Source organism: Gopherus flavomarginatus, chromosome 1 (genome assembly GCF_025201925.1).
Source record: "Gopherus flavomarginatus isolate rGopFla2 chromosome 1, rGopFla2.mat.asm, whole genome shotgun sequence".
NCBI classification, from domain to species: Eukaryota; Metazoa; Chordata; order Testudines; family Testudinidae; genus Gopherus; species Gopherus flavomarginatus.
This window is the reverse complement of record NC_066617.1, coordinates 153,474,073-153,491,138: the sequence shown is the minus strand read 5'-3', so window position 1 is coordinate 153,491,138 and position 17,066 is coordinate 153,474,073. Positions and strand designations below refer to the sequence as shown.

Genomic DNA, 17,066 nt, shown 5'->3' with positions numbered 1-17,066 from the left:
TCATGGCGGATAGTGACAATTGTGGCCTTGCTCTGCCCCTTTCTCCCTGTCGGTGCGAGGGTAAAGGTAGCGCGACTGCCGTTTTGTCCTCCCCCCTTTGACCCGCTACCAACGGAACGGTGACACATAGAGGGGTGGAGCTAGAGGAACGTTGTCACTCCACGAGGTGGAGCAAGTGCAACGCGGAGACGCTTCTAGGGGCGGAGCATGTGGAACGTTCAGACACATGTGGGCGTGTCTCCGGCGCACTTCTCTGTAAAGAGGTTTGAGCTGAGGGCTGCCTGCACGAACGCATTGACCTTTCAGTCTCCTTCGGGTCCGCGCTAGAGAGCAGCACCCATCCCCATCATGGCACCAAGGAAGTTCTTCGTGGGGGGGAACTGGAAGATGAACGGGGATAAGAAGAGCCTAGGCGAGCTGATCCACACCCTAAACAGCGGCAAGATCCCGGCGGACACTGGTGAGGGGAGGGGGGAAGGGTGTGGAGCGGGAGGTAGGCTGGGAGGAGAGTGTCCCCATGGGGTTGTTCCGGTGTCTGTGCCTGCTGTAGACGTTGCTATTGGCTGCCCTAGTGGGTAGCTGTATGAGGGAGGGTGCGGGAGCCTGGCTCAGCCATGAGCATAGCGCCCCCCGACCCCCACCCCCCAGCGCATACTGTTTGATTACGGCAGCCACGTGCCGCCACCTGCCCGACCCCTCCGATACCCCGGACTCTGAGGTGCTGAGGCTCTAGAAGCGGGGACAAGCGGCTGCTGAGTTAACCCGCTAACCAAAGTGGGGGGAGCTAGGGGACAGAGTAACCAGGGGCTGTTCTGTAGCAGCCCCACAGTGCAGTGGGTGGCCCTGCAGGCCGCCCAGGGACGCGGAGTCGCATGTGGAGCCGTCTGAGATGTAACCGGCGGCGGGGGGAGGGTAGGAGGCGACGCACGCCTAGGGCAGGGCTGTGGGAGCTCCCGACGGGTCTCGTTTCCCCGCTCATTTCCCCCCCCCCCCCGCCTGTTGTGTCCGCCCGCACGTACCTAATGACTCGTTTCCTCCTGCTGCTGCCTGCGCTTGCCGAGCGGGGAAGCGTCATGTGGATGCGGCGGCTGCTGCAGCCTGGGATCCCCGCCTCGCTGGAAGGAGAGGGGAGAGGTGGCTGCTCGCGGGGGAGGCCATGGGGTGCAGATTGCTTCCCTGGGCACCAGGGAAGGAGGGAGGCTGCTCAGGAAGGGGAGAAGAGTTTGTCTGGGGAGCTCAGACAGTGGGGTGGGGACCTTGATAGAGCCCTTTCATCTCTTCCCTCTGCCCTGAGTCAGGGCCCATCAGGTCTACTCTGCCCTCCGGAGTATCATGGGCCACTAGTGCCACAATGAGATTAAAACATTACAGCGCTCAGAAGACTGGACTATTGCATACCCTGTGCAGAGAATAGGAGGGACCGGTGTGCCAGTGCCCCGAGGCCCCCGCAATGGCAGGGAAGTGACTAAGTGTGGTATACTCAGGTAATCCTGGCAAGTGACCCCCGCCCACATGCTGCCTCCATCTAGTCTCCCAAGTTTCACTTGTCCCTTTGTGCTCGCCACTGCTTGTTCTGTCACCATTTTTTAATCTATGGAGATATACGTATCTCATAGAACTGGAAGGGACCCCAAAGGGTCATCAAGTCCAGCCCCCTGCCTTCACTAGCAGGACCAAGTACTGATTTTGACCCAGATCCTAAGTGGCCGCTCTCCCTCCCCCCCCCCCTTGAACTCATAACCTTGGGTTTAGCAGGCTAATGCTCAAACCACTGGGTTATCACTCCCCCAATGCTGCTTCTGTTTCAGCTCTGCTCCCCACCGGTGAGTATTAAAGGTCAAGTTTGTGTGCACTATGGCTACTCCTCAACTGGGGGGGCTGAGCAGGTGACAGGCCCTGAGATCCTTCCTCCCGAGATTCCCAGCTGGAACCTGGAGTGGGGTAACCTGAGGTCTTCCACCTCACCTGAGCCAGGCAGCAGAGGAATACACCTCTATCCATTCCCTGGAGCTCCTAGTTGGGAGTGTTCCAAGTAGTAGGCCTCCAAGTCGGCCATTGGGTGAGATGACTTCTAGGCACCTCTGAACCTAGGTACTAGGAGATGGACCCTGAGCTCCTTTCTGGTGGCTTAGTCTCCCCTTGGGTTTGTCTAAACACACAAGTTGCACTGGTTTAACTTGTGCAGTGCCCTTTCTTTTTCACCAGTTTTTAAACCTACAAGTTGAGTTAAACTAGGCTTAACATGATTCCTTAAATTGTAACTGAAACTGACATGAGAGACACACTCATTTAACTAAAAATCAGTTTAAAATCACACCTTTATTTTAGCTGGTGTAACTTTCTGTTTGGGCAGACCAGGCCCTTGTTATCTCTCCTTGCCCCAGAGTTTGTACTTCTGCAGCTGGAGCTCCTGTTCACCAACTTCCCTTTGTGGCAGCTTCAGTTGGTATCTGTGTCCTCCAGCAGCGGCATAGCTGGTGTCTTCCACCATCATCTCCTTGCTGTCCTTTGGCCACCACCACCATTGAAATATCCTCTGCCTCTGGACCTTCTGCTGCCCATCTCCTCAGAAAGGGCTAGGAGGGTCCTGCAGGGGGGAGGGGAAACTGCTATTTTGGGGGAAGTGCTCTGAAGAAATGTCAAAGGTCTCTCAGAAGTCTGAGACCTAAATATATCCATTGGTGACTGGGATAAAAATACCAGCTACTGTACTTGGTTTTGGAAACCAGATCTCCCTTGGCTACTAAAGATCAAGGGGTTGGCCTTGGAGAGGAGAGGTGCTGGTGGCAGTCCCTCTGTGCCCCCACTCCCACACACATCCATCCTTGCTTAGCTCCAGGTCATGGGATAATTATTATGTGCATGGGAGAGTACCAGTAGCTACAACAGTGGCCCCTTCTGGGGAGGCAAGACTAGGCAGCTGCAGGCTTCCTCCCCTCTGCTGTCACAATGCTCCCTGCTGCAGAGAGGGTAAAGCTTCAGTAACACACACACACCAAGTATGCAACAATTCTTCCCACATAATCATTAACCAGCTAAATGAACAAACTAAATAAACCTCTTGACTTAAAAATGTTCTGTGTGCTTCCAAATGGAGGCCACTAGGTAGATTGCAAAGTCTCCCTTCAGGAGGGGGCCTCTCATCTAGTCCCAATGCACAGATAGAATGGCAGGACCCTAGAGTGTGTTCATAAAGGCTCTTATGTTGTGGTTACTGCATCCAGGTCCCTAGGGCTTTAGAGATTAAGCTGCCTGAAATGGGGCTTGGAAGCCTGTACATTTAGTGGATGTGAGCAGACCCGCTCAATGGAAGCAGCAGCCTTGGTTTGCACCTAATCACTGCATGTTTTTCCTTCACGTGGCAGCATCACTTTTGTCTCCTCCCTTCCTTATCTCGGCCATGCCCCAGGCAGGCAGGCAAGCTGCCTAGGATGGGTGCAGACGACGCCCAGAACTGAGTGTGTCTGCGGTCTACTCTTAGAATTAGATTGACCTAGCTACGGTTGCTCAGCAGTGTCATACCACTGGGAGCTGTACCTATGAGGACCTAACCCCCCAGTGTAGCTGCAGGTCAACAGAAGAATGCTTCTATTGACATAGCTACTGCTGCTCAGGGCGGTGGGTTAACCAGAGCGATGGGAGAAACCCTTCCATCACTTTAGGAAGCATCTAAGCTATGGAGCCACAGCAGCACTGTAGCCCCTGTAGTGTAGACAAGCCCTCAGTTGATGCCTAGGGAGCTCCCAGGCTGATTCCCTCAGTAACTTGTCACATGACCATGGTGGATACATCCTAGAATTATAAGTGATGAAGCAGCCTAACAAGGTTCCCTCTAATCTATTCCCAAGGGGCCAATATGCTGGGGCCCTAATTCTTAGTGGCATTCCAAGCCCTTTTCATGGGGAGATTACCCCCGGGCTCCCAGACCCCTCAGTGCTGGGGAATAGCTCCTGAGCAACTGTCCCTTGTCCCCCTAGCTGGTCTCTATCAGGGCTCCTCCTAAACAATCCCCTTCTTCACTGTGTCTCTTGCCTTCTCAGATACTCCGTGCATTTCTCACGTGCACACACAACCCAGTAGTGGGTTTTATGAGCTTGATAGATTTAGCTCTTTGAAACTACCCCAAGGCAAAGGTCCCCAGACTGTGGAACGTGCCCCCCTAGGGAGTCGCAGAGGACCGTTCGGGGATAGGGGGCAGCAGGGCTTGGGTAAGCCCCCATGAATGGTGGGGAAGGAGTGCCACCCAGCTGCACTCTGCTTTCAGCCCCTGACCATGGCCCAGCTGTGGCTGTGGCCTCAGTTCCCTTACCCCTGCCCACATTCCTCCCACCCCCCCATGAGCCCTGGCTCTGGGGCACAGAGGGATGCAAACGGAGTAAGGAGCGGGGCATGACCCTGAAAAGTTTGGGGACTACTTCCCTAAGACTTTGTCTAAACTAGCACTCTTGTTGGAAAAACTTGTCAGTCAGTGGTGTGAAAAAACCTCACTCCTGACTGACACAATTTTCACCAATAGAAGCAATAGAGCAGCTACACAGGAGATCTTACAGTGGCGCAGCTGTGCTGCTATACGGTCTGCAGTGTAGAGACAGCCTTAGGCTTAACCTTTGCAGCCCCCTGAGCATTGCTGTGGCTTTTCTCTGGGAGTGAGGAGCCCAGAGCTGAGTAGATCATGTGAGGTGGAATTGGCCTCTGGGTCTGCAGTCCACAGAATTGCATTGGCCTACCCTGCTCCCTACCCAGTTACAATCTCAGTTAACTTGCTGCTCCCCTCTTACTCCCAGCTAATCTAAATTCGCTCCAACAGGAACAGAATCTGTGTCCAATTTCTCAGTCTGAAAGTTCCATGGGGTCCTTGCTCTGCTTTTGTGCTATGGTGTAGAACCCCAGAGCTGTGCCCTCTCCTCTAGTCTATACCAACAATGAACTGAGTTTCCTCTAATGATACTCACCATGGGTCCCTTAAGAGAAGCTTAAACTAGAGTGGAAATGTCCCTGCTCTGTCGGTGAGTCCCCAAGTTTCAGTAGGATGATTTTTTTATTTTATTTTATTTTATTTTTGGAAGGGTTCCTACCGCTTGGCAGAGCACTTGGGGTGGAGTTGAGGGAGAGGGATGGATCGGGGATGGAGTGGGGGGAAGAGAGGATTCAGCAGTTGGGAGAGGATCAGGTGTGACATCTGCTCCACCCCCATGAGGTTAATGCCCTCTCTTGCCCTCCAGAGGTTATTTGCGGAGCCCCCTCCATTTACCTTGATTTCACCCGTCAGAAGCTTGATGCAAAGATTGCGGTTGCAGCACAGAACTGTTATAAGGTGCCAAAGGGAGCTTTCACAGGAGAGATCAGGTGAGCCCACCACGGGGTGATGGAGCTGAATGAACCTAGAGTCCTTAGGGGCTCTTCCCAGGACAGGGACAAGGCCCTAATCTCGCTCTTTTCTCCCCTTCCAGCCCAGCGATGATAAAGGACATCGGAGCCACCTGGGTGATCCTGGGCCACTCGGAGCGAAGACATGTTTTTGGGGAGTCTGATGAGGTGGGCCACTTTGGGATTTAGGGAGAAACCAGCTTTAACATTCCCATGGTGGGGGACTGAGCTCCAGGGTGGGCCTGTGAGTGTCTGGCTAACTCGTCCCCTCCCCCCTTCCAGCTGATTGGGCAGAAGGTGGCCCATGCCCTGGCTGAGGGTCTTGGTGTCATCGCCTGCATTGGAGAGAAACTGGATGAGAGAGAAGCTGGCATCACAGAGAAGGTGGTTTTTGAACAGACCAAAGTGATTGCTGGTAAGAGTGATGGGAGTGTTCCCTTTGGTTCCTAGGGGAAGAATATTTTTTTTTCTGTCGCTTTTCCCTCTGCTTTGGAGGGACCCCACACATAAGGTCCTGGGAAGTATATTATTCTTCCTTGGTAACTTATTACAGGAGGGCAACAGAGCTGGCTTTGTGTGCACTTGTTTGGGAGCCTGTGTGAACAGCATCACATGTGTCTGAACACCCAACTGCTCCTCCAACAACAGACAGCTCTGTATGTGCTGGATAGCCTCCCTGCTCTGCCCTCCCCTGTAGGTGGTGCAGTGTCTCATCTCCCAAATAACGCTTGCTTCCTTCTCCCCATCCCAGATAACGTGAAGGACTGGAGCAAGGTGGTTCTTGCCTATGAGCCAGTTTGGGCTATTGGAACCGGTAAAACTGCAACTCCCCAGCAGGTACGAACAGGGTTAAGGAGCCAGGTGTCCATCTCTCTCATCCCCTCTCAGAGGTCTCTGACTGAAAACCACTCTTCCCTCAATTGGGTTCGTGTTCCAGTAATGCAGCTCTGGTTTCATTACAGGCTCAGGAAATTCATGAGAAGCTGAGGGGGTGGCTAAAAAGTCATGTGTCTGAAGCTGTTGCTCAGTCCACTCGGATCATCTATGGAGGTAAACAGCCCCGTCACCTTTTGAGTGCATAACATTGGTCATTCCTCCCTCTTCCCCTGCTCGTTTCTGTCTCTTGTCCTTTCACTTGTACAGCTATTCTCTTGTTCTCTGCCAAGCCAGTGGGGCCACTGTGCTGCTTGAGGTAGTGTGCCCTAGTAGAAAGAGGGTCTGGGACTCAGGAGACCTGGGTTCAATTCCTCACTCTGCCACTGGCCTGTTGGGTCACCTTGGGCAGGTCACTTCACCCCATGCCTCAGCTTCCCCATGTGCACAATGGGGGTAATGAAACATGTTGCCTCTAGAAAGCACTTGAGATCTACGGATGAAAAGTGCAGTCAAGCTTGGTGGGGATATTGTTACATATAAATGCACACCGAGTCCTGCTAATATCATTAACTGCCCCACCCCTGTTCTTTGGAGGGACTCTTCAATATCTCAACCAGCTTTCCATTGAACTGTCATGATAGGAAAATGCTTCCCTTCCCCAATCCCTGCCCTCCCTCCCCCCATTCTTGTTCTGATCTGCAGGACCCCTCTTTTGGTTGGGGAGGCGCAGCAGTGAACTAGGCACTCAGCCTGGTGCCTATAGATGGGGTACAAGAGCTTTTACCTATGCCCCATCCCTATAGCTAACCAGTTCCTTTCCCCATCCCACCCACAGTGTCGACCATGAGTGTCTAACCCTTGTTTGGAATCATGCCCATCTTTGTAGGTTCAGTCACTGGTGGCACCTGCAAGGAACTGGCCTCCCAGCATGACATAGACGGCTTCCTCGTTGGTGGTGCCTCCCTCAAGCCTGAATTCCTGGACATAATCAACGCGAAACACTGAACCAATCCATAGATTTCAAAAGGGAAAACTATCATGGAGGGGAAGGAAGGAGAAATAAAGAAACTATAAGGAAGGTCACCCCTCGCCCCTTCACCCATGACTCCTCTCCCCCATTCACTGTTCCTGCTGCTAACTACTGCCACCCTGCTGGATTCTGATTGGCACGGAGCCTTTTTCCAGAGGCAGGGTTTTGTTAGTCTCCACCTCTTGCCTGCCCTCCCACCCTCATAAGTGAGCAGAACTCAATGTGAGCTTGTGGGTGGGTCTGGCTGGCTATGCCCATGTGCCTGGTAGGCCAATCAGAGTCCATGGCCTGTCTGTCCCTCCCTTCCACCCAGGTCACTTGGCCTGGGGAGAGGAGAGGAGGGAATGCCACCTCTTGCTCCAGCCAGCATGTGGCTTGACCAGATGGGAGGGAGTTCCTGGCAGCTGACGTCCCTGTGAGACATTGTAGCTTTTCCATGTCCCTTAACAAACACTGAATAGAAATAAACATGTGGCAGCGGATTGTGTCCCAGTGCAGTCATTACTGAAGGGAGTTGGGGGGGGGGGGTGAGTAAGTAGCGTGTGGCAGAAATGGAGTGCCTCCCTCAGGCAGGCCACAGCTCAGGGTGGGCTTCCTGCAGGATGAACGTGGTAGGGACAGTGTGCTGAGCTCTTACATACTCCCTTGCGTTCCTTCCGCAGTGAGCTAGGGATTGCTGTGAGAAGTGTCCAGTGCTGGAGCTGCCACTGGGTGACACACAACTGCTGGAGAAGCTCAGGCACCTGTCTCTGAGTCCAGCCCCTGTGTGCATCATCACTGCAGGATTTTCTGCAGCATTTTCCAGCATGTAAGCTCACTTCTGAAAGAACCTAGTCTGTGTCTCCTGGCTGGGAAGGAACACGTCATTTCATGTTGTGATGGCTGGCAGCCTCAGTAATGTCCACTCCAGCTGGCAATAAGCCAGAAACAATAGAGCTGGCATATGAATTGCTCCTATTCATCTCACTGGGGTCTGACTTGTAAGGATGGATGGCAATGTAATTATCTCTTACTGACTGGCCCAGCACTGCCCTGATCCGGACTGGTTCCACTGCCTTGCCATGGAGAGAGAGCAGCTGTGGCCAATATCTGCCTACTCCTGCAACACTTGTAATGTGCTGCAGAAGCTAGTATTGACATTTGTGGGCTGAGGGCCTTATCCACTTTCCTATCTAATGTGAGACACAGTTCACTTGCCCTCCCTGGCATGGCAGTAACCACTTCAACCCCACTGACTTTCCAGTGTGCTCTAATTGCTTAAACTGGCAGAGTGAGGCCAAGGGTGGGGGCAGTATGGGAGGGACCTGTGGTTCTCCCCACCCTTCCACCACCAACTATAAACTAGGCTAAACCCTCCTTGTCATATCCTTCCCCCATCCATCTGACAGCTGTTAGTCTAGCTGCTGGCTTGGAGTGGGGGTTTGCCAAGAGAAAGCAGCACCCCTTGTCAAACTCAGAACTAGGGGAGGTGGTGGTGGTGGTGGAACTGTCTCAGGAGATGGAGCTGGCCTCAGGGACCTGCCCCCTTTGGGAAGCCCTTGTAGTGGCACTGTTGGTATGGTATGTCCTGCACCCCAGCTCACTTTTGCAGCTGGTGTTGCTTCATAGGCAGGGCAGAGGAAGTTGAGGGTGGGAGACTGAGCAGGGCTCTACTGGGGGAGAAATGGAGGCAGATTCAGGTTCACTGTCTCCATCTCAGTTCACAAGCACTATCCCTTCTCACTAACTCTACCTGTATGCCCTCATTTACTTCTCCAGGGGTGAGAGTAGCAGCTGTTTTAGTCTGTATCTGCAAAAAGAACAGGAGTACTTGTGGCACCTTAGAGACTAACAAATTTTTTTGAGCATAAACTTCCATGGGCTACAGCCCACTTCATCGGATGCATAGAATGGAACATGTAGTAAGGAGATGTGTATGCATACAGAGAACATGAAAAGGTGGAAGTAGACATAATCAATTCTAAGGGCTAATTAAGATGAGCAATTATCAGCAGGAGAAAAAAATCTTGTGATAATCACACCTCTTGTCATCTGTCTGAAATGGGCCATCATGATTATCACTACACCTTTTCACAACCCCTGAAAGTCTGCTTCTAGATGGGTCCTGTCTGTGACATAGCTCGGTGTACCTGCCTCCCTGGACAGCACCCCTACCTCTGCTTGGACCCCTTGGCTGGGTAATGGGGGCAGCTGGCCTCTTAGCTCCATAACATTCCATTGCTAGCCAGCAGGGCCACATACGAGTTAGCCAGGAGGCCTTCAGCAGTGGCCCCTTTTATCAGGGTAAGTCCTCAGCTCCTGGGCCCACCAGATCTCCCAAGCATGCAGTACCCCACTGTAGCCTTGTCTTTCCTGTACCCCATTCATGCTCTGGGCTACAGGCAGGCATTTGGGGCCCAATGCTTTTTGTTCACTTTAGTGTTTTCAGCACAAATATTGGGCTTCCAGCTGTGTTTGCCCTGTGTCCTAGTTTTCTGTGGGAGCCTTAATTTCAGTCAGGGCCATCCCTAGAGGGGTGGGGGGCCTGGGAGAAATCAGCCTCTATGGGCCCCCTAACATTTTTTATACAGGTTAAATCTGGTTACAGTGAACTTCAAGGGCAGCTGCAGGTTAAATATTGATAGTGCCCAGCTGTACAATTATAATGTCATTATATTGTAGTTCTGATGTATAATTATAATGAAGTTAATATAATTTTTAAAAAAATTCACTGTAAGGCACCCCTGCTCCAGGACTGAGCTGTGCATGGACCCTCTAGGTGGGGGCCAGTTCCCAAGCCGATCTGCACCCCTGCGGGGAGCTCATGGGCCAGGGCCCGGTGGGCTGGACCAACCCCCTGCCTCACACAGAAATAAGCAGCCATGAAGGGGCCTCTCACAGGCTCCCTGAGCTGGGGCCTTCCCGTGACCCTGCAGACTGGGCTGGGAACCCCAGGAAGGCAGCACTGACCCCTGTGAGATGTAGCTGGGAGGTCCCAGCTGTGCTTCCTCCACCCATGCACTCAACCCCGGCTCCTCTGGCGCCACCTCCTGTCTCTGATCCCACCCACCACATCCCTCTCGCCCCTGCCCCCCTGCAATCTCCCAGACAACTGGCCATAGGGCCCATGCAGGAACAATCGCTGCTGCCCCCAGTGCTGTGGGGTGAACCCAAGAACCACTGCCATGATCCCCCCCACGGATGGCCCCTGGGATCCCCAACTCCCCTGAGCAACGCACACACACTCCACCGGGTGTGTGCGAAGTGTTGCATCTGACACCATGATGTCAAAGTACAGAGCCCCCCAAAGTGCAAAGCCCAGAGCGGTTGCCCCAATTCACCCTACCCAAGAGATGGGTCTGATTCCAGTCTCTCAGAGTGAGCGGGGGGCTTTCCCCACCAACTACCATCTGACCCAGCTCTACCTGCACTGGACCCTGAGTCAAATGTAGGGTTCCTCTTACCTCCACCAATATTTAGGCCCAGCTGGCCCAGTTCCCTTCAACTGAGTGGTGCTATCTAAGGTGAAGATGAGGAAGAGTCCAGGGAAATCCTAGAAAACAAGCAGAAGTGCACACCTAGTGTTTAAGACCTTTCAGCACCCACACTATGATGGGCAGAAGGGACTTGCTCTGTGCTCTAACATCTTAGGCCATGTTTGTGCACTTTACTCGGGCCTGGGGAGAGAAACAGGAGGCAGTGCACCTGCAGGTGAACTCCGAGACGTTTTCTCTAAGACGTGCTGTAGAGTAAAGCAGGAGCTCCTCATCTGGTCCATGGGTGTTACCCTGCTAGGCCTCCCCTTGTCCTGGGTCAGCTGTAGTTGGGGGCTGACTGCTGTGTCCTCAGTTGGGCGAGAGAGGCAACTGCTTTGTTCCCTTTCTCCATCCTTCCCTCACTGTTTGTGATGCAACCAATTCTAGCTGGAGCAGGGGCAGGATCTAGTACCAAAGGAAGGGAGAGGAAAGTGTTGATCCTTAGCATACCAGCCTTTTCCTCACGGCTAGTCTGCACTAGACGTACTACAGCAGCACAGCTGCACTGATGCAGTTGTGCTGCTGCAGCAAGTCTGCTGAAGATGCTCTATGCCAATGGGCTAAAGCTCCTCTTGGCATAATAAAACCACATCCGTGAGAGGTGGTAGCTATGTCAGCAGGAGAAGCTTTCCCACCAACATAGTGCTGTCTACACCGGCACTTAGTTGAGTGACATAAGTTATACCGCTATAACCCGTAGTGTAGACAAGCCTTCAGTGAAAGGCTTGGACTTGTCTCTGAATTTGGAAGGCACGGCACCATTATGTTAAGAGGAGTCACTAGCTGCATCTGGAGCTGCAGGGCAGGGCTGGGGGCTTTAGCAGAGCTGGGAGGAAGGCCAGGAAGGCCAGGCCTGGAATAGGAGGCAGTTCTGTGGGTCAGGCTTGATGTGAAACCTCTGTACGTGCCTTCACCCTCTTCTGATTCTCTTCTCGCTGCCACCTGCATTTCCACAAGGGGTGTCTACTTAAATCTTTAAGGTTTTGACATGATTCCACAAGATGTCCCCCTTCCCTTTTTGAAAGAGGGTATTTATAACCAGAAACATTCAAGAAACCGCAGTTCCATTCCTTGTCCCAGGCTCTTGCTAGCTGAGGGCTGGGCGTGCTGCAGTGGTTTGATCCAGCACTCTCTGAAGCTGGTATTCTGCTTTGCTGTGCAGGACATCCAGGTTCCATTCCCTGTCCTGGTCTCTTACTCCCAAGAAGCTGGATCTCCCACCTCGGGGTAAGGAACTTGTGCTGCCATGTCGGAGACATATGTCCCATTCCCCAGCCCACTCACTAGGGGCTGGGAATGCTGTACATACACAGACTGAATCTTCAGATTCACTCCCCATTTTATGGGCTCTCCAGTCTGGACCTAAACTGGCTGAAGATTGCCTGTCTTGGAGCGCCCTCAGCTGGCCAATAAGCAGACAAAGCAAATTTCATATATTCTATACCCATCCCCCTCTGCCACAAAGCAGGTAGTGTCTGATTTATACCCACTTGTGACCCAGTGCTGGGCTCCCTGCATACAGTTCTTCAGCTTCCCCTTGGTCATGAGCCAACAATGAGGCAGTAACTGAGACCTGTTTGTGATGTCTACCTAGGAGGTTTTGTGCCTTTTGCCTTTCTTTTCACATGGATGCGTAGGGCCTGAACACGCATCTCAGTGTAAAGCTCCAATTCAATCCAAAAACGCGATTCCAGAAGCAATGGAGCTCTGGGCTTCACAGGGAATAACACTGCATTAAACAGAGGCTTGGTCTACACTACGAGTTTAGGTTAAATTAAGCAATGTTAGATTGATTTTACCCTGCACCCATCCATATGACACAGTCATTTCTGTTGACTTAAAGGGCTCTTAAAATCGATTTCTGTACTCCTACCCGATGAGGGGATTAGCGCTGAAATCGACCTTGCTGGGTTAAATTTGGAGTAGTGTGGATGCAATTCAACGGTATTGACCTCTGGGCGCTATCCCAGAGTGCTCCATTGTGACCACTCTAGACAGCACTCTCAACTCAGATGCACTGACCAGGTAGACAGGAAAAGCCCTGCAAACCTTTGAATTTCATTTCCTGTTTGCCCAGCGTGGCTAGCTGATCAGCACAAGTGACGATGCAGAGCTCATCAGCACAGGTGACCATGGAGTCCCAGAAGCTCAAAAGAGCTCCAGTATGAACCGAACGGGAGGTACTGGATCTGATCGCTGTATGGGGAGACGAATCCGTGCTATCCGAACTCCGTTCCAAAAGATGAAATGCCTGAATATTTGAAAAAATCTACAAGGGCATGAAGCACAGAGGCTATAACAGGGACCCGCAGCAGTGCCAAGTGAAACTTAAGGAGCTGAAGCAAGCCTATCAAAAAACCAGAGAGGCAAACGGCCGCTCCGGGGCAGAGCCCCAGACATGCCGCTTCCATGATGAGCTGCATGCAGTTCTAGGGGGGTGTCCCTACAACTACCCCACCCCTGTGCTTTAACTCTGTCAATGGACTCTCATGCAACAGGGATGCAGATTTAGGGAATGAGGAAGAGTAGGATGTTGAAGTTAGCGCACAGCAAGGAAACGGAGAAAACGTTTTCCCCAATAGTCAGGAACTGTTTATCACCCTTGAGCCAGTATCCTCCCAACCCACCCAAGGCAGGCTAATGTACCTTGAAGGTAGCGAAGGCACCTCTGGTGAGCGTACCTTTGTAAATATTGTACATGGTTTAAAAGCAAGCGTGTTTAATGATTAATTTGCCCTGAAAACTTGGGATGCATTTGCAGCCAGTACAGATACTGGAAAAGTCTGTTAACGTGTATGGGGATGGAGCAGAAATCCTCCAGGGAAATCTCAGTGAATCTCTCTTGGATGTACTCCCAAAGCCTTTGCAAAAGGTTTCCAGGGAAGACAGCCTTATTCCGTCCTCCATTACAACACCAGGCCAGTGGCACGTGGTCTGGAATAATTGAATAACCCAGGGCCACCGGGGGGGGGGGGCAAGAGGGGCAATTTGCCCCAGGCCCCACAGGGGCCCCACAAGAGTTTTTTGGGGCCCCTGGAGCAGGGTCCTTCACTCGCTCAGGGGCCCTGGAAAACCCTTGTGGGGTCTGGGCCCCTGGAGCTTCTTCCACTCCGGGTCGTCATTGGCAATTCGGCGGCAGGGGGTCCTTTCTGCTCCGGGACTCGCCGCCAAAGTGCCCTGAAGACCCGCGGCAAGGGGTCTTTCCAGCACTTTGGCGGCGGGTCCCGGGGCAGGTCTTTGGTGGCAATTCAGCGGCGGGGGATCCTTCCGCCTGGGACCCGCCACTGAAGTGCCGGGTCTTTGGCAGCAATTCGGCAGCAGGGGCCCCCTGCCACTGAAGACCCCAGGCCTCCTGAATCCTCTGGGTAGCCCTGGAATAACCAAGCATGGCAGCGTATGGTCCAGGTGTTTGCTGGCATTCAAGCAACATCCATTTTTTTCTCTCTCTGTGTTATCCTCAGGAGAGATATCATTCATGGTCACCTGATTGAAATAGGGGAATTTTATTAAGGGGACATTCAGAGGTGACTGTTCCTGCTGGGCTGTTTGCCTGTGGCTGAACAGAAATCATCCCCAATGTTAGCCACACGGTGGGGGGAGGAGTGAAGTGATCATCCCAGAGAATAGGGTGGGGTGGAGGACTTTAGTTGGGATTGTGCTTCGCATTAACTCAAAAACCACAGCCTCTCCTTTTAAATGGCCAAGTCATTTTAAATGGCCACCCCAACTGGTGTTTGCTATGGGACATGAAAGCACTGCTGCTTGAAACCATTCCCACATGTTATGAAGGTTAAAGAAGCAAAAGACTATGGCTTATCACGGCTGCCTGCAAGCCAAATTCTGTTGCCCGCTGGCCCTGTGTGTGTGATCTCTCACATCAAACTGGCAGGGCATCCATATAAGAGTCAAAATGCGACCTTGTACCAAAAGCACATGTGCTATGTAATCGTAACAGTTTGGTTCACCGTGGAAGAGTCTACCCATTGTTCTCTAAAATGTGTCTTTTTAAATACTACTCTCCCTTTTTTTCCTCCCGCAGCTGCAAATGTTTCAACGCTCCCCCTATCATCTCCGTCCCAGAGGCTAGCGAAGATTAGAAGGTGAAAAAAAATGCACTCACGATGACATGTTCTCTGAACTCATGCAGTCCTCCTGCACTGAAAGAGCCCAGCAAAATGCCTGGAGGCAGACAATGTCAGAGTGCAGGAAAGCACAAAATGAACGCGAGGACAGGAGGGACCAGCGAGAGGAGATGTGGCGTTAGCATGATGAAAGTAGGCATGAAGCAATGCTCAAGGCTACTCTAGGATCAAACTCATATTCTCCGGCGTATTGTTAAGCAGGAAAGGCAGCAGGAGGAACATAGACTGCCGCTGCAACCCCTGTGTGACCAACTGCTCTTCTCCCCAAGTTCCATACTGTCCTCACCCAGACACCCAAGAATGTGGGGGGGGCCACTCCGGCCACCCAACCACTCCACTCCAGAGGACTGCCCAAACAACGGAAGGCTGGAATTCAATAAGTTTTGAAGTGCAGTGTGGCCTTGTCCTTCCCTCCTCCACCACCCCACCCGTTGCTTCCCTTTTCCCCCACCCCTCCCAGGATACCTTGACAGTTATCTCCCTATTTGTGTGACAAAGTAATAAAGAATACATGAACATTAAACAGCAATGACTTTATTGCCTCTGCAAGTGTTATTCCATCCTCCATTACAACACCAGGCCAGTGGCACGTGGTCTGGAATAACTGAATAACCCAGGGCCACCGGGAGGGGGGCAAGAGGGGCAATTTGCAACCTCTGCAAGCGGTGATCAAAGCGGGGAGGGGAGGACGGTTTATTTACAGGGAAGTGGAGTGAACCAAGGGGGCAGGTTTTTATCAAGGAGAAACAAACAGAACTTTCACACTGTAGCCCCCTGACCAGTCATGAAACTGGTTTTCAAAGCTTCTCTGATACACACCACGTACTGCTGTGCTCTTCTAATCATCTTGGTGTCTGGCTGCATGTAATCAGCGGCCAGGCAATTTGCCTCAACCTCCCTCCCTGCCCTCTCCCAGTTTTCATCAAGGAGAAACAAACAGAACTGTCACACCATAGCCTGGCCAGTCATGAAACTGGTTTTCAAAGCTTTTCTGATGTGGAGCGCACTCTGCTGTGCTCTTCTAATCGACCTGGTGTCTGACTGCACGTAATCAGTGGCCAGGCGATTTGCCTCAACCTCCCACCCCGCCATAAACGTCTCCCCCTTACTCTTACAGATATTGTGGAGCACACATCAAGCAGTAATAACGATGGGAATATTGATTTCGCTGACATCTAAGTTAGTCAGTAAACTGTGCCAGCGAGCTTTTAAACGTCCAAATGCACATTCTACCACCATTCTGCACTTGCTCAGCATATAGCTGAACAGCTCCTGACTATTGTCCAGGCTGCCTGTGTATGGCTTCATGAGCCATGGCATTAAGGGGTAGGCTCGGTCCCCAAGGATAACTATAGGCATTTCAACATCCCCCACGGTTATTTTCTGGTCTGGAAAGTAAGTCCTTTGCTGCAGCTGTTCAGACAGACCAGCATTCCTGAAGATGCACATGTCATGTACCTTTCTCGGCCAACCCACGTTGATGTTGGTGAAACGTCCCTTGTGATCCACCAGTGCTTGCAGCACCATTGAGAAGTACCCCTTGCAGTTTACATACTGGCTGCCAAGGTGGTCCAGTCCCAAGATAAGGATATGTGTTCTGTCTATCGCCCCACCATAGTTAGGGAATCCCATTGCAGCAAAGCCATCCAATACGACCTGCACATGTCCCAGAGTCACTACCCTTGATAGCAGCAGCTCAGTGATTGCATTGGCTACTTGGATCACAGCAGCCCCCACAGTAGATTTGCCCACTCCAGATTGATTCCCGACTGACCGGTAGCTGTCTGGCGTTGCAAGCTTCCAGAGGGCCATCGCCACTCGCTTCTCAACTGTGAGGACTGCTCTTATATTGGTATTCTTGCATTTCAGGGCAGGGGAAAGCAAGTCACAAAGTTCCATGAAAGTGCCCTTATGCATGTGAAAGTTTCGCAGCCACTGGGAATCATCGCAGACCTGGAACATTATGCGGTCCCACCAGTCTGTGCTTGTTTTCCGGGCCCAGAATCAGTGTTCCATGGCCATTTAGTCTTTTAGACGTTTATGCTGGGATGGGAGGTTGAGGCAAATCACCTGGCTGCTGATTACGTGCAGCCAGACACCAGGGAAGTTAGAAGAGGACAGCAGGGTGCACTGAGC

The 17,066-nt window shown here is 52.2% G+C and overlaps 1 protein-coding gene across 1 annotated transcript; it reads left to right on the top strand.

Moving 5' to 3' along the window:
* Window positions 1-214: 214 nt before the first annotated feature.
* TPI1 (triosephosphate isomerase 1) lies at window positions 215-7,755 on the top strand. The gene is made up of 7 exons (XM_050967734.1): window positions 215-460; window positions 5,223-5,346; window positions 5,451-5,535; window positions 5,650-5,782; window positions 6,119-6,204; window positions 6,330-6,417; window positions 7,130-7,755. Exons 1-7 carry the CDS (start codon window positions 349-351, stop codon window positions 7,246-7,248), a joined length of 747 nt encoding a protein of 248 aa, XP_050823691.1. The 5' UTR covers window positions 215-348; the 3' UTR covers window positions 7,249-7,755.
* The last annotated feature ends 9,311 nt before the right edge of the window (window positions 7,756-17,066 follow it).

Coding starts and splice junctions, on each gene's coding strand:
- TPI1 (XM_050967734.1), top strand. CDS start 349: ATGGCACCAAGGAAGTTCTTCGTGGGGGGGAACTGGAAGATGAACGGG. Junction 5,347..5,450: donor GCTTTCACAGGAGAGATCAG/GTGAGCCCACCA, acceptor CTCCCCTTCCAG/CCCAGCGATGATAAAGGACA. Junction 5,783..6,118: donor ACAGACCAAAGTGATTGCTG/GTAAGAGTGATG, acceptor TCCCCATCCCAG/ATAACGTGAAGGACTGGAGC.